This window comes from Sus scrofa, chromosome 1 (genome assembly GCF_054392235.1).
Source record: "Sus scrofa isolate SSC_HxYL_T2T_F1_AM1 chromosome 1, Sscrofa_HxYL_maternal_Yorkshire_Landrace_v2.0, whole genome shotgun sequence".
NCBI lineage: Eukaryota > Metazoa > Chordata > Mammalia > Artiodactyla > Suidae > Sus > Sus scrofa.
The window spans coordinates 44443775-44461516 of NC_139383.1; the positions used below are offsets into that span (position 1 = coordinate 44443775).

The 17742-nt window shown below is 38.2% G+C and overlaps 2 protein-coding genes across 8 annotated transcripts in view; both read left to right on the top strand.

Moving 5' to 3' along the window:
• Positions 1-17742, top strand: part of PHF3 (PHD finger protein 3) — a 1103753-nt gene that overhangs the window by 249690 nt on the left and 836321 nt on the right. The gene's annotated exons all lie outside the window — the stretch shown is intronic.
• ROS1 (ROS proto-oncogene 1, receptor tyrosine kinase) overlaps positions 1-17742 on the top strand; it is a 124234-nt gene that overhangs the window by 30115 nt on the left and 76377 nt on the right. For 4 of the 7 annotated variants that reach the window (XM_021089103.2, XM_084958253.1, XM_021089108.2 and 1 more), the window contains exons 13-17: positions 3104-3600; positions 5432-5644; positions 6371-6481; positions 7777-7955; positions 10096-10287. In XM_021089103.2, the coding sequence (XP_020944762.2) occupies positions 3104-3600; positions 5432-5644; positions 6371-6481; positions 7777-7955; positions 10096-10287 (1192 nt within the window). The remainder of the gene's footprint in view (positions 1-3103; positions 3601-5431; positions 5645-6370; positions 6482-7776; positions 7956-10095; positions 10288-17742) is intronic. The other 3 variants (XM_084958263.1, XM_084958267.1, XM_084958272.1) reach the window with 1 other exon arrangement.

Below are 17742 nucleotides of genomic sequence, written 5' to 3' on the forward strand. Positions count from 1 at the left end.
GTTAGGGGTTGAATCAGAGCTGCAGCTGTTGGCCTAAGCCACAGCCACAGCAACTGTCAGATCCGAGCCGTACCTTCGACCTACACCATAGCTCACAGCAACCACAGCAACACCTGAGCCTTAACCAGCTGAGTGAGGCCAGGGATTGAACCTGCAACCTCATGGATACTAGTTGGGTTCGTTATCTCGTTATCGTTGAGCCACAATGGGAACTCCAAAGTGACCAATCCTAACCACTAGGCTTTCAGGGAGTACCCTGGGATTATCATTTCTGAAATATGACCAGCTAATTACAGGTAACTAATAAGCAAGGCCAATATTTGTAAGACTAAACATTTTTCTTTCCTGTAGGGATAAAGTTGTTTTCATTTTGAATGAAAAAAAAAAAAAAGCCCATAACACTTTTTATCTTTCACAAATTGGCTTTCTTGTTCATTATTGACTTAAAAATCAAGATTTTCTATTCATATCTTTCATAATTTATTTATATATACATTTTAATGTCCTAGGTTTGAATGAATTATTGAGTTACAGAATTTTTTTTTTAAGCCTTGTGATGTAGGACAAGTCCTCTGGACTCTTTGGATATTATTTTCTTCATTTGTAAAAGTCTAAGATCCTGTGAAATAAATTTTGTTGCTGGCAGTTACACAAAATGACTCATTCTGAGGATAAGGAACTTCATTCATTAAATCAATCACTCAAAATACATCTCAATGAGGTCTTTGGTGGCTCTTTTTTCCATTAGGATAAAACTGATTTGTGCACAGATTTGGAAATGTGACTAGAAAATAGAACAATAATAATTAATATCTATTGAGCACTTGATATATGCTTTTTTTTTTTTTTTTTTTTTTTTTTTTTTGGTCTTTTTAGTGCCACACTCGCAGCATATAGAAGTTCCCAGGCTAGGAGTTGAAACATGGAGCTGTAGCCACTGGCCTATGCCACAGACACAGCAATGCCAGATCCAAGCTGCGACCTACACTTCAGCTCAGGGCAACTCTGGATCCTTAACCCAGTGAGCAAGGCCAGGGATCCAACCCATGTCCTCATGGATACTAGTTGGGTTTGTTATGCTGAGACATGACAAGAACTCCGATACGTGTTTCTAAGTGCATTACTGCCAATAATTTATTTAGTCCTTGTAAAGCCTTGTGAGGTAGGTACTTTTATTATCCCAGTTTTATAGAGAAGAAAGCAAAGCACAGGTTAATTTATTGACTGCCTAAGGTCATGCATCTATTTTGCACTGGAATCGGTATTTGACTTCTTGCTTCAGGGCCTGTCTTCTAATCATCTCCCTATATAATGACAGAGTTTCTGTTAAAATTACAACTTTAAGCCAACCTTTGTATATAGTATTCCTAAAGAATTTCAGATGGATGAAATAGTTTATTCTTCTGTTTAAAAAGTTTTCTTTTATCTTGTTATTTTGTACCACTGAATCATTCACTCATGGAGTTTGTCTTTATGATAAACCTCTTCCCTCTCCCCTCATCTCTGCTTCTTCTCCCTTTCACCTCCATCCTCTCCCTTCCTACATCCAGCTCTCCTTACCTTCCTTCTCTTTTTCCTTCCCCTCCAAAGTGTCAATGAGGGTTAAAGATTTGCCCTCTTTCCTGCTTAGGTATAAGAATTATAACCTTCTGAAATCCCTTCAAATTCCCTTAACAATTTTGAATTTGGGAAACAAAAAAGGAAGTTAGGAGCCAAGTTATTTCTGCTTTTCATAGGCTACAATGTTTTCTTAAGATAAAGAACTTTAAGTTCATGTCTCAACATGGAGTTTACATCTCAGGGCATTAGTCTAACCAGGAGTCTTGAGCATGTTGGTAAATTTGGAATAGTCATCATGGAGATGAAGCCAGACAGGAAAAATGATTTGATGGTTGTGATGAAAAGCTGGAATCTAGCCAGTGCATAGGATTGTAAGAAGAAAGATTTACTAAGCAAAAATATACTTTTGTCAATGTCTCTGTCCATGATTGCAAATTCTAAATTAGCTACATGCAAATTAATAATTTTATGTTTTAGTTAAAATTCTATTTATAGATTCATTCATCAATGAAATATTTTGGTAGTGTTTTCTTTTTCATTATTTTCATTATTGAAAATTCACCTGTGCAGTTCCCATCATGGCTCAGTGGAAACGAATCCGACTGGAAACCATAAAGTTGTGGGTTCAATCCTTGGCCTCGCTCAGTGGGTTAAGGATCCAGCATTGCCATGAGCTGTGGTGTGGGTCGCAGATGCAGCTTGGATCTGGCATTGCTGTAGCTGTGGCATAGGCTGGCAGCTGTAACTCTGATTAGACCCCTAGCCTGGGAACCGCCATATGCCATGGGTGCAGCCCTAAAAATAAAAAATTTAAAAAAAAAGAAAGAAAATTCACCTGTATCATTACAATGATGTTTGGCTCCAAATTAGGTGTTTTTTCAAAATTTTTCCACTGGCCCCTTTCCCCCAATTGTTATTTCTTCATGATTTTGTAAAATGGTAGCCCTACTGCCTGACTCAATTGTGAATATTTTTTAAAAGCTTAGTATCCTGCAAATACAAAGTAGTATTGCTAGATAATGACTGTGTAAAATAATAGCTGTGTGGTTTTTTTAAAAAATGGCTTAAATGTTTTCTCTTTCTTCCATTTTGTCACTCACAATTCATGGGAATATTTATTGACAGAATTAGACTTAAGAATTTATGTATTTTGAGGAAGAGTGTTTTATAATAAATAACATGTTCAGTCATATAATTTTTATATAGTGTGCTTTCCTTTAAGAGTAGATTTCATTAGAAAATCTTTACTGTACCCTTTCTGTTCTTAAATTCTGATTTCTTAAAAAAGTCATACATAGTAATTAGGAGACTAAGCATTATAAGCAAGGCTGAATTTTCCAGTGTTCCAACTTCTAATTTAAATGAATAGAGCACATCTTTAGTAAATAACTTTACCAGATTGCACCTTGGGAAACCCTGTACTTAACCACTCTGGAGATATTTTGGTGCTGATTGCCCAACAGGATAAAATGATGGGCTGAGGCCTTGATACTTAAGCATCCTTGCATTGACTCATATGGGGCTTCTTTTGCTCCTACATCAGGTATATCTTTTATCTCCTGAGAGACGGCATTTACAGAGTTGATCTCCCCGGGCCATCTGGTTGGGACTCGGAAGCTGTGCGTGTCGTGCAGAGCAGCATGTTAAAGGACTTTGCAGTCAAGCCCCAGTCCAAGCGTATCATTTACTTCAATGACACCCTCCAAGTCTTTATGTCAACCTTTCTGGATGGCTCTGCATCCCACCTTGTCCTACCTCAAGTCCCCTTTATGGATGTGAAGAGCTTTGCTTGTGAAAACAACGACTTCCTGGTCACAGATGGCAAGGCTGTTTTCCAACAGGATTCTCTATCTTTTAATGAGTTCATCGTGGGATGTGACCTGAGTCACATAGAAGAGTTTGGGTTTGACAACTTGGTCATCTTTGGCTCATATACCCAGCCGCACCCTCTGCCCAGCCGCCCACAGCAGCTCTCCGTGCTCTTCGGCTCCCACCAGGCCCTGGTACAGTGGAAGGCCCCCGCCCTCGCCATTGGAGCCAGTGAGTGTCCTGTCCCCAGCCTGGAGATTGGCCTGGCTGGAAGGAGAGGAAAGCTTGACCCACTTGACATTGTGACTCAATGTTCTTTTTTAACTTGTCTTTCTTCCTCCCTCCCACCTTCCCTCCTTTTCTTCCTTTTGTTCTTTTTTTTTCTTGGCACACTCCCATCATGTGGAATTTCCCAGGCCAGGGGTCGAACTCTCACCACAGCAGTATCAAGGCCAGATCCTCAACCCGCTGCCACAAAGAAATCCTTGCAACTCAGTTTTGAGAGCCCACATGTGACTACTTAGTCATTAACCAGAAGCAGTACTCAGCGCACTCGCTCTTCCTCTCCCTCTCTCTCTCTCACACACAGTGTTTACATATTCTGCATTTATTAGTTTTGCATTAAGAGAATCTCTATGTGTCCCATGTCTCTTCTGATGGAATGGTTGGAACATTTATTGAGTATCTTCTTGGAACCAGGCTGTGACATTCTAGTCTGAGGGAATGTATTATCCAGGGGGATGGAGCCCTTGGGTTCCATGGAGATTTTGTACCCATGGAGATCTTGCATGAATTTGAGTCACTGGGCTTGAATTTTCATCTCTGGAGAGGCAGTATGTGTGGTGGGTACACAGGTGCACTTTGGGGCCAGCCTGCATGGATTCAAAGGCTGGTCTTGCCATTTATAAGCAGAATGACCTGGGCAAGTTCCTTAACCACTTTGTGCATGTTTCCACTACTGGAAAATGAAAATATTAATTACGTCTTTCTGTGAGATTGTCATACAGGCTAATTTAAGATGCATAGGTAGAATGTTTAGAACAGTATCTAGCACAAAAGCTGGCAAATTTTTTCTATAAAGGAAGGACCAGATAGTAAATGCTTTCAGCCTTGTGAGTCATATGGTATCTGCTATAGCTACCCAACTTTGCTCTTGTGGGTATGTACGCAGTCACAGAGAATATATAAATCAGTAACTATGGCTGTGTTCCTGGACAACTTTATTTACAAAAACAGGCAGTGGCTCAGATTTGGCTTGTGGGCTGCAGTTGGCCAAGTCCTGGTCCCCTAGAGTATTGAGCAAACATCGGCTGATGTTTACTTTAAGATTAAGTTAATGATGCCTGTTTGCTGTGTATCTCAAAGATGGATATAAATGAATAAACCAAATATTTTTTTTCTATTGTTTGTTCTCCTAGGAGGGAGATACTCTACTAACCCTGGGAATTATACTAGAGAGTCATCATTAAGCATTTATTTATTAGGCACCTGTACAGAACACTGTCCCTGCCCCCTCCCTCCCGAACAATTCTATGCAGCCAGTCATACAGCACTGACAAAGGAACAGTGGCCCTGATTGTTGGGCATGTCTTGTTTCTTTCTCTCTCTCTTTCTCTTTTTGCCTTTTTAAGGGCCGCACCCACGGCATATGGAAGTTCCTGGGCTGGGGGTTGAATCGGAGCTGCAGCTGTTGGCCTACACCACAGCCACAGCAGTACCAGATCCAAGCTGCATCTGCAACCTACACCACAGCTCATGGCAACGCTGGATCCTTAACTCACTGAGCAAGGCATCCTCATGGATACTAGTGGTATTCTTAACCCACTGAGCCACAGTGGGAATTCTGCATGTTTTCTCCTTTGATGGGACAAAATGAGGGGGTGGAATGGCTGCTGTCCCAGTTATGTCATCAAAATCCCTGGAGATGAGGGCGGTCACAGGCATTACTTCCCAATTATCCTTCCACTCAAGGTGAAACTACAGATATGCCTACGGACTGTCCTTTATTTGCCCTTGCTGATAGAACTCCTGGTCAGTAATTCTCTTTCACTCTTCTGATTAGGCCCTTCTGCCTGGCAAAACTGGACCTATGAAGTGAAAGTATCAACCCAAGACTTTCCTGAAACCACTTATGTTTTCTGCAACATAAGTGGGACCATCCTTAATGTCCATGACCTTCAGAGTGCTACAAAATACAAGGTTTCTGTGAGAGCAAGTTCTCCCAAGGGACCAGGCCCTTGGTCAGAGCCCTCAGTAGGAACTACCCTGGTACCAGGTGAGAAAATGTTTGGAATTTAGGGAGTGATGCTGAGAAAAAAAAAAAGGGTTTTTCCCTGTGTCCTTTGAAATTCCTCACCTTCAATACCGTAAAAAAATTAGAATGAGGGTGGGCTGACCCCTGCGTATGTGTATTATCTGAGACTAGGAAAGCAATAAATCACTGTATGATATTTATATTTAAGCTATCCAAGATATTTTTGAACAAACTATAGAATTTGCTTCTTCTTCATGGTTTCCCCCTTTCTCATGGTTGATTAAGCAATAGCATTTCTTGAACTCTGAACATCTCAGCGAGAGCAATTGAGGGGCTGTGGATTATGCTGCATTCTACTGTCTTGGTTGAAATAAAATGGAAAGATGACTGACCCATTTTACTACCGTTGTTATCACAATTGCTTTCAGATATTCTGAATATGACCATAGCAACCAATAGCCAAAGCAAAAAAAAAAAAAAAAAAGAAAATTCTGCCATGATGGTGCTATTTCTATGGCGACAACATCACCACACCTTTCTGCTCATATTCAACTTCAAATATTTACATAAAAATCAGAAAGTATGTTCAATACGATAGATAATTCTTTTAAGCAGGACAATTATTCATATCCTTCCAGAATATTTTTCAAAATGCTGACTAACTTTATAAAGGAAAACTAAGGTATAACATGTATATCTAAAATCTGCCTTTGGTGATATTTCTTTCCCTGTCTTTTAACCAAACAGCTACAGAGCCACCATTTATCATGGCTGTGAAAGAAGATGGGCTTTGGAGTAAACCGTTAAACAGCTTTGGCCCAGGAGAATTCTTATCCTCTGATATAGGAAACGTGTCAGGTAAACACCAAGTCCCCTGTATACTCGCATGACAGATCTCTACTCTTAAGACTTCCTGAGCTATTCAACAGATCAAAAGAATCAAGTGTTTTGGTATTAGGTCAATAACGAAAGAAAAAAAATATTGGCTGAACTATACTGCCAGTGACACCATTAAGAAAATGTCAGTTCTCCAGAAGGAGTGCTATTTATTATTTCACAGAATGTGAGGTTATTTAATGATTTATGCCTGTTTCAGGGAGACTTTGATATACTTCTCGTGTATTTTAATCTGTCACTGTCGTCTCACAATAACAGCCTATATTGTTCATGAAGACAGCTATAGTTAAGTAATTTATTATGAGTTTGCTATAAAACCAGAGCACAGAACAGCTATGTCAAGTTCTAAATCAAGTGACAGAGAAAATTAAGGAATAAGTGAGTAATTTTGCCTAGAAGACAGTACAGTGAAATCTTCATTCTAGGATGGTATAACAGTGTTCTTGCTTGAAGACGGCCTCTTTTTTTTTTTTTTTTTTTTTTTTTTTTTTTGTCATTTCTTGGGCCGCTCTCGCGGCATATGGAGGTTCCCAGGCTAGGGGTCGAATCGGAGCTGTAGCCACAGGCCTATGCCAGAGCCACAGCAACACGGGATCCAAGCCGCGTCTGCAACCTACACCACAGCTCATGGCAACGCTGGATCCTTAACCCACTGAGCAAGGGCAGGGACCAAACCCGCAACCTCATGGTTCCTAGTCGGATTCGTTAACCACTGCGCCACCACGGGAACTCGGAAGATGGCCTCTTCTATAAGTATTTATTCATTTGATTTCTTTGGCCATTAAGCACACCACAGCATTTCTGACCAACATATGAGTTGGACTTAGGAGGTAGTGTGGTACTAATGGAAAGAATGATGCTTTGAAATTGGCTTGACTCTGGGCTCTTCCCCTTTTTATCTGTGAGGCCTTGGGCAGAATAGATAATTTCACTGAGTCTTGGGTTTGCCATGTCAAAAATGAGGATGATTTCCACTTCAGAGCTGTGTTTAAAGAGTTGAGTGAGTCATGTAAAAGTGCCCCGGACAATGTTTGGCAAAGAGGAGATGCTTAATGAACCCCTCTCTCTACTTTAACTGATTAGATTTGGGGATAACATTATTGAAGCATTCTTGACAGATTCCTGAGGCTCTAGTGAACATTTGTGTTAGTATCTGCGGAAACATTATGTTGAGGTGCATGTCTGACTTGTTGACGCCCCCTGTTTATGTTGGCATACATGAAAAAGTAACTGCTACCGATTCACTTTGTTTTGAGACATGGATTGGTATAACAACAGCCTCTACTACAGTGACACAAAAGGTGATGTTTACATGTGGCTGCTGAATGGGATGGACATCTCAGAGAATTATCACATACCCAACATTGCAGGAGCAGGGGCTTTAGCTTTCGAGTGGCTGGGTCACTTTCTCTACTGGGCTGGAAAGACATATGTGGTAAGTTAAAGCCTGGCATTTTGGATGCTTTTCTTTTTTTTTTCTTTTTCTTTTTTTGGTCTTTTTTGACTTTTCGAGGGCTACTTCCCACTGCATATGGAGGTTCTCAGGTTAGGGGTCTAATCGGAGCTGTAGCCACTGGCCTACACCAGAGCCACAGCAACGCAGGATCCGAGACACGTCTGCAACCTACACCACAGCTCACGGCAACACCGGATCCTTAACCTGCTGAGCAAGGCCGGGGATCGAACCTGCAACCTCATGGTTCCTAGTTGGATTCATTAACCACTGCGCCACGACGGGAACTCCTGGTTGCTTTTCAACAATGCCACCCACTCCAGTGACTAGAATGTCATTTTCATGATTTTTTTCATTCCCGTGTATCACCTGTGTTATTCTTTATTTAATATTTGTCTCTAAACCTACTCACTTTAATTAAATTGTATTTACGTGTAAAGGAAATTTTATATCAGTATTTGGTATATTACTTATGTATATTTGAAAGTATCTTAAAATAAATACATTAAAATGTTCACTGGGGGTTGGTGTCTTGGGGAAGATGGCACACTCCAAAGGCATTGATTAAAAGAAACTAAGTAAGGGGACCATTTTCAAAGATGTGGACAAGACTAAGAAAAATGAGCAACAGATGGTGAAGCATGCCCTGGGCTGGCAAGTATGGGAGGTTATGATGACCCTCAGGCATAAGGGACAAAGGAAAGGAGGAACTTGGTGAGGGTTGTAGCTTTAGGAGAGCCGCTGACATGTAAACCAGCCTCTGCCAAAATGTATGGTCTGGCGAGAAGGGATACAGAGGTACTTATGCACCCCCTTTCCTCTTTCCTTCTGCTCCCTGATCTTCTTCCACTGGTCATTTCCATTGGCGACCCTCTCTGCGAGCCAGAGAACAAGGGAGCCAGGTCAATGTCAGGCTCAGGGGAACAGAGGAGGGTAGAGAGGGCAGAGAGTGGGCCTGGGGCCAGAGGAAGACACCCTATGCATTGTGCGGGGGTACATGTTGAAGAAAAGGTTGGTTGATGATGAGACCACTGGTCTTACAGATCAAGAAATATGGTACAGAAATAATTTTCTCATCGGGGGGCACATGTCTATTTATTTCTTTATTCATTGTCTGTTATCAAGAAATTTAGAGCCTTGAGAATAGGCACCATAGAAAATAAAAAGAAAATAGACATGTCTCTACTCTTTATAGAAAATATATCAGTTTTATTGAGACATAATTCATGTACCATAAAAGTCACCCTTTGATTAAGGAAAATGCAGTGGTTCTTAGAATGTTCGGCATTGTGCAACCACCACCACTTGCCCCTGCTCTTTTGATGACATAAAAATACATTCATGAATTAATAGAGGCAGCATACAGAGTAGTATATTTAGAAGAAAAGCAGTATGGTACAGTCTGAATTCATGAGTGCCACAGACTTGTACTCAGAATAGAGCTAAATAGGGTTAATCAGAGAATGCTCCCCAAAATGGGTTTAGTTTGAAAATAGTTTTAGAGGAGGAAGTGGAAGAGCGGTATAAAAACTGGTTTCAAGTATTTATTTTCTTTGTCTCTTATAAAACTGTTTTACTCCATGAAAAATTATTTGAATTTTTTGAATCCAATTTAGTTGTGAAAAAATAGGAAATAGAAATCTTTTTTAGGTTTATTATGAGGGTTATAAGAGCTAATAGTTTAAAAATTAAAAAAAAAAGAACAGTGCCTAGTACATAATAGGTACTCAATAATGGTAGTAATTAATATTCGGGAGATACAGTGACAGAGCAGAGCAGGAGTTTACATCTCCTTAAGGGAGTCTAATCAAATACGTTCTTATCTAGCAGTGTGTTGGTTGTCTGGATGTATAATTAGGAAGAGCAAGTACTTTAACTCAAAATAAAAGTGTCTCCTATTCTTTTTAGAGAGATGAAAAGGAATAAGCTTCCTTATAACTTGTAATTTTCTCATAACTGTTATGTTTCCAAGACTAGGCATACCCCCCAGCTCATAGTACCAATAAATATTTGTGGTTGGACAAATGAAGAGGTGAATGCAATAACTGACTATTGCAATAAACTATTCAGAAATAACAATGCCATTTGAAAATCATTAACTGACTTATGATTTGTTTTACAGATACAAAGGCAGTCTGTATTGACAGGACACACAGACATTGTGACTCACGTGAAGCTGTTGGTGAATGACATGGTGGTCGACTCAGTTGGTGGATATCTCTATTGGACCACACTCTATTCGGTTGAAAGTACCAGGCTAAATGGGGAAAGTTCCCTTATACTACAGGCACAGCCTTGGTTTTCTGGGAAAAAGGTGACATATTAAAAATAAGATCTGGGAGTTTCTGCTGTGGCATAGTGGGTTAAGGATCTGACTGCAGCAGCTCAGGCTTCTGCAAAGGCATGGGTTTGATCCCTGGCCTGAGAACTTCCACATGCCATGGGTGTGGCCAAAAAAAAATCTGATAATTTAATAATGCTAAATAGTGCTATTGTATATTTATGATAATGTTGTTTCTGCTTATTGTGAGTCATTCAGGTAGAAACTGAAAGGAAATACTGTTATGGTTAGATCTTGGTATAACCAAAATTTCTCTAAGTTGTATTTGATTGTCATAATTAATTAAGTAAATTAAAACATAATATGGAGATTTACACAGTTTGCTTTATCTTGAATAGACTCACAGTTTAAGAGCATTTTTTTTTTTTTTGGGTGCATCCATGGCATGTAGAAGTTCCCAGGCCAGGAATCGAACCTGTGCCACAGCAGAGACTTGAGCCACTTCAGTGACAACAACAGCTCCTTAACTCACTGTGCCACCAGGGAATTCCAGGAGCATTTTAATTTCTGTCTGTTTTTATAGTCTTTAGGAATTCTATTTGATATTTTAGAGCTTCTTATTTTGTGATGATTAGGTGTTTTATTATTTTCAATCAATTTCTGGTATTGACTGCTCTAAAAACTGTGTAACTCCTAGGAAAGTTATTTGACTTCTCTATGTCTGTCTCCTTATCAGAAAAATGGGAATATTACCAATTGTCCTATCCTTAGGCTTGTTGTGAACATTAAATGAGATAATTCATGGGAAGTAGTGAGAATAGTTCCAGGCACATGGTAACTGCTCAATAGTTGAGTTCATTATTTTGAAGCTCATACTACAAAATACACTGATATAGAAGTGGTTCCAAAAGTTATTTTTACTTCCTCAGCTTCTAGAAGCAATATCTATTCTTCTTGATCCTATTTAGTTGCTCTCTAGATATCCATCTAAATTTCTGAATTTTGTTTTTTCTAATCATCATAATATATGGCCACTATAGAAAATTTAGAAGTTACAAAAATTACAAAAGAAAAGCAGAAATAACCTATTCACACTATTTCTATCAAGGATAATTCTTAAAAATTTCTTATTTTTTAGCCTTTTTTTGTTGTCAATGAGATAAAATATACATAACACAGACATATCATTTATAAACAAACAAATTGCTGAGTCATTTGACCCTTGATTTCATAGGATATATTGGATAAGATTCCTAACATTTGCATATATAGATTCTAACACAGATATTTAAAAGAAATGGAAATTTACACACCAGACTGAGATTAATCACTCCTGTCAAATAATGAAAAGATTCCTTAATTCTATTTTGGAGCCACCTGAGTCTAAATAAAAAGAAAGTATATTTTTTATGTCTCCATAAAAAATGTTAGGAGAAAAAACTTTTATTTTTGTAAAAGGATTTTAATATAATAGCATCAGAGAGATGGGACTAAGATGGTGGCGTAGAAAGGACTGCAGTTTACCTTCTCTCATAAAAACAACAAAATTACAACCAACTGCTGAACAACTTTCAACAAAATAGACTGGAACTATCAAAAAAGATATCCTATTTCAGAATACAAAGAGAAGGCCACAACGAGATGGTAGGAGGGGTAATTACATGATATATAGGCGACTCCATATCTGCTGGGCAGGAGGCCCACAGACTGAAAAGTAACTATACTGCAGAGGCTCACCCACAGGGGGCAGACAGCAGTCCCTTCCATCAGGAAGCCTGCAGCAAGCCACCATACCAACTTCAGCCACAAGGGGGCAGACATCAGAAGCAAAAGAGGCTACAACGTTATTGTCTGCAAAAAGGAGACCACACCAAAAATCTATACAAAATGAAAATCCATAGAATTATGACTCAGAAAAGGGAGCAAGAAAAAACCAAAGAAAACAGCTAAGTGATCTAGAGATTACAAACTTCCATGAAAAAGACTTTAGACTGATGAGAGTAAAGATGATTCAAGATCTTGGAAATAAAATGGAGGCAAAGATTAATAAATTACAAGAAACATTGAGAAAATAAATAGAAGATTTAAGGATTAAGCAAGAAGAGATGCAAAATATAATAACTGAAATAAAAAATTTACTAGAAGGAAACAACAGCAGAATACAGGAGGCAGAAGAACGAATAAGTGAGGTGGAAGACAGATTGGTGGAAGTCACCAATGCAGAACAGAAAAGAGAAAAAAGATTGAAAATAAATGAAGACAATCTAAGAGAATTCTGGAACAATGTTAAACACACCAACATCTGTATTACAGTGCCAGAAGGAGAAGAGAGAGAGAAAGGGACAGAGGAAATATTTGAAGAGATAATAGCCGAAAACTTTCTGAGCATGGGGAAGGAATCACTTTCTCAAATCCATGAAGCACAATGAGTACCATATAAAATAAACCCAAGGAGGGACACCCTGAGACATGGATTAATCAAACTGACCAAAATTAAGGACAAGGAGAAAATATTGAAAGCAGCTAGGGAAAAGAAATAACATACAAGGGAACCCTGATAAGGTTATTGGCTGATTTTTCAGCAGAAACTCTGTAGCCAGAAGGGAGTAGCACAATATACTTAAAGTGATGAAAGGAAAAAACCTCCAACTGAGATTATGCTATCTAGCAAGGCTCTCATTCAGATTTGAAGGAGAAATCAAAAGCTTTACATACAAGCATGAGCTAAGAGAATTCAGCACCACTAAACCAGCTTTACAACAAATACTAAAGGAACTTCTCTAGGTGGAAAAGAAAATGCCACAAGTAGAAACAAAAATATTACAAATGACAAGGCTCACCAGTAAAAGCATACACATAGTAAAGGTACGAAATCATCTACACACAAATATGCTACTAAAATGAGAAATTATGAGAAGAGAAGGGTATAAATTCAAGATACTGGACATGCAATTAAGAGACCAACAACCTAAAACAATCTCATATATATAGAGAGAGTATATATAGCCATGAGCTATGGTGTAGGTCACAGATGTGGCTTGGATCTGACATTGCTGTGGCTGTGGTGTAGGCCAGCAGCAACAGCTCCGATTAGACCCCTAGCCTAGGAACCTCCATGTACTGTGGGTGCGGCCCTAAAAAAGATTAAAAAGAGAGAGAGAGAGAAGAGAACAAAAGAAGAAGGGAAGAAAAAAGACCAAAAAAAAAAAAATCCAAAACAATTAATAAAATGGCAATAAGAACATACATATCAATAATTACCTTAAATGTAAATGGATTAAATGCTCCACCTAAAGATATAGACTGGCTGAATGGATACAAAAATGAGACCATATATATGCTGTCTTCAAGAGACATAGACTTCAGTTCTAGGGATACATACAAATTGAAAGTGAGAGGGTGGAAGAAAATATTCCATGCAAACAGAAATCAAAAGAAAGCTGGAATAGCAATACTCATATCAGACAAGACCTTGAAGAATATTATAAGACACAAAGAAGGACATTAAATAATGATCAAAGGATCAATCCAAGAAGATATAAGAATTGCAAATATATATATAAGGTAACTGCTAACAGCCTTAAAAGGAAAAATTGACAATAACACAATAATAGCAGGGACTTTAACACCCCACTTACAGCAATGGACAGATCATCCAGACAGAGAATCAACAAGGAAACACAGGACTTAAATGATGCATTAGACCAGATGGACTTAATAGATATTTATAGGACATTCCATCCAAAATCAGCAGAATACACATTCTTGCAAGCACACACAGAACATTCTCTAGGATAGATCACATTCTGGGCCACAAATCAAGCCTCAGCAAATTTACGAACATTGAAAACATCTTTTCTGACCTCAACACTACATGACTGGAAATCAACAACAGGAAAAAACTCCACAAACATGTTGAGACTAAACAACATGCCACTAAACAACCAATGGATCACTGAAGAAATCAAAGAGATATTAAAAAATACCTAGGAGCAAATGACAACAAAGACACAACAATCCAAAACCTATGGGATGAAGCAAAAGCAGTTCTAAGAGGCAAGTGTATAACAATACAAGCCTACCTCAGGAAACAAGAAAAAGCTCAAATAAATAACCTAACTTTACTCCTAAAGCAACTAGAGTGAGAAGAACAGACAAAACCCAAAGTTAGCAGAAGGAAAGAAATCCTAAAGCTCAGAGCAGAAATAAATGAAACAGAAATGAAGAAAACCATAGAAAAGATCATTGAAACGAAAAGCTGGTTCTTTGAAATGATCAACAAAATTGATAAACCCTTAGCCAAACTCATCAAGAAAAAAAGAGAGAGGACTAAATCAATATAATTAGAAATAAAAAAGGAGAAGTTACAATGGACATCACAGAAATACAAATAATCATAAGAGATTACTACAAGCAACACTATGCCAATAAAACAGACAACCTGGAAGAAATGGAAAAATTCTTAGAAAAGTACAATCTTCCAAGACTAAATGAAAACAAAATAGAAAAGATGAATGAACCAATCACAAGTACTGAAATTGAAACTGTGATAAAAAACTTCTAACAAACAAAAGTCCAGATGGCTTCACATGTGAATTCTATCAAAAATTTAGAGAAGAGTTAACACCTATCTTTCTTAAACTCTTCCAAAAAATTTCAGAGGAAGGAATACTCCCAAATTCATTCTATAGGGCTACCACCACCCTGACACCAAAACCAGACAAAGACACCACACACACACGAAAGAAAATTACAGGCAAATATCATTGATGAACATAGGTGCAAAAATCCTCAACAAAATTCTAGCAAATTGAATCCAGCAATACATTAAAAGCATTGTACTCATGATCAAGTGGGATTTATCCCAAGGATGTAAGGATTTTTCAATAGCTGCAAATCAGTGTGATACACCACATTTACAAACTGAAGAATAAAAACTGTATGATCCCCTCAATAGAAGCAGAAAAAGCCTTTGACAAAATCCAATCCATTTCTGATGAAAACCCTCAGACGAATGGGTACAGAGGGAACTTACCTCAACATAATAAAGGCCATATATGACAAACCCACAGCTAACATCATTCTCAATGGTGAAAAGCTGAAAGAATTCCTGCTAAGATCAGGAAAAGGACAAGGATATCTGCTGTCACCACTACTATTCAACATAGTTTTGGAAGTCCTAGCCACAGCAATCAGAAAAGAAACAGAAATAAAAGGAATCTGAATTGGAAAGCAAGAAATAAAACTATCACTGTTTGCAGATGACATGATACTGTACTTAGAAAATCCCAAGATACTACCAGAAAACTGTTAGAGCTCATTAATGAATTTGGTAAAGCTACAGGATACAAAAGTAATACATAGAAATCAACTGCATTGGAGTTCCCGTTGTGGCGCAGAGGTTAACGAATCCGACTAGGAACCATGAGGTTGTGGGTTCCGTCCCTGCCCTTGCTCAGTGGGTTAAGGATCCGGAGTTGCCGTGAGCTGTGGTGTAGGTTGCAGATGCGGCTCGGATCCCGCGTTGCTGTGGCTCTGGCGTAGGCTGGCGGCTACAGCTCCGATTAGACCCCTAACCGGGGAACCTCCATATGCCGCAGGAGCGGCCCAAAGAAATAGCAAAAAGCCAAAAAGCCAAAAAGCCAAAAAAAAAAAAAAAAAAAAAAAAAGAAATCAACTGCATTTCTACATACTAACAATGAGAGATCAGAAAGAGAAATTAGGGAAACAATCCCTTTTACCATTGCATCAAAAAGAATAAAATACCTAGGAATAAACCTACCTAGAGAGACAAAAGACCTGTACTCTGAAAATCATAAGATGCAGGTGAAAAAAATAAAGATGACACAAAAAGATGGAAAGATATACCATGCTCTTGGATTGGAAGAATCAATATTGTCAAAAATGACTATATTACCAAGACAAGGAACAGAGTCAATGCAATCCCTATCAAATAGCCAAGGACATTTTTCACAGAACTAGAACAAAATATTTTAAAGTTTGTTTGGAAGCACAAAAGACCCAGAATAGCCAAAGCCATCCTGAGAAAGAAAAATGGAGCTGGAGGAATCAGGCTCCCTGACCTCAGATTATACTACAAAGCTACAGTCATTAGAACAGTATGGTACTGACACAAACATAGAAATATAGATCAGTGGAATAGGATAGAAAGCCCAGAATTAAACCCACACACCTACAGTCAACTAATCTATGACAAAGGAGGCAAGAATATACAATGGAGAAAAGACAGCCCCTTTGATAAGCAGTGCTGGGAAAACTGGACAGCTACTTCTAAAAGAATGAAATTATAACACTTCCTAACACCATACACAAAAATAAACTTAAAATGCATTAAAGACCTAGATATAAGACAAGATACTATAAAACTCTCAGAGGAAAACATAGGCCAAACACTCTCCAACATAAACCACAGAGATATCTTCTCAGATCTACCTCGTAGAGTAATGACAATAAAAACAGAAATAAACAAATGGGACCTAATGAAACTTAAAAGTTTTTGCACAGCAAAGGAAACCTAAAAAAATGAAAAGACAACCCACAGAATGGAAGAAAATATTTTCAAATGAAGTGACTGACAAGGGATTATTCTCCAAAATATATAAATACCTCCTGCAGCTCAATACCCCAAAAAAAATAACAAATAAAAAAATGGGCAGAAGATCTAAACAGACACTTCTCCAGAGAAGACATACACATGGCCAAAAAACACATGAAAGATGTTCAACATCACTCATTATTAGAGAAATGCAAATCAAAACTGTTATGAGGTACCACTTTACACCTGCCAGAATGGCCATCATCAAAAAGTCTACAAACAATAAATGCTGGAGAGGTTGTGGAGAAAAGGGAACCCTATTACACTGTTGGTGGGAATATAAATTGGTGCAGTCACTATGGAAAACAGTATGAAGATTCCTCAAAAAACTAAAAATAGAACTACCATTTGATCCAGCAATCCCACTCTTGGGCATCTATCCAGAGAAAAATATGACTCAAAAAGATTCATGTACCCCAATGTTCATTGTAGCACTATATACAATAGCCAAGACATGGAAGCAACCTAAATGTCCATTGATAGAGGAGTAGATCAAGTAGGTGTGGTATATATACACAGTGAAATATTATTCAGTCATAAAAAGGAAAGAAATAATGGCATTTTTAGCAACATGGATGGACCTAGAAATTATCATGCTAAGTGAAGTTAGAAGTGAGACACTAATATCATATGCTATCACTTATATGTGGAATCTAAGAAAAGGGTATAATAAACTTATTTGCAGAATAGAAACTGACTCACAGACTGAAAAACTTACGTTTACCAAAGGAAACAGGTTTGCAGAGGAGGGATGGGCTGGGGGTTTGGGATGGAAATGTTGTAAAATTAGGTTGCAATAATGGTTGTACAACTATAAATATTATAAAATTCACTTAAAAAAGATAATGGTATCTCAGGAGGACTGTATTGTC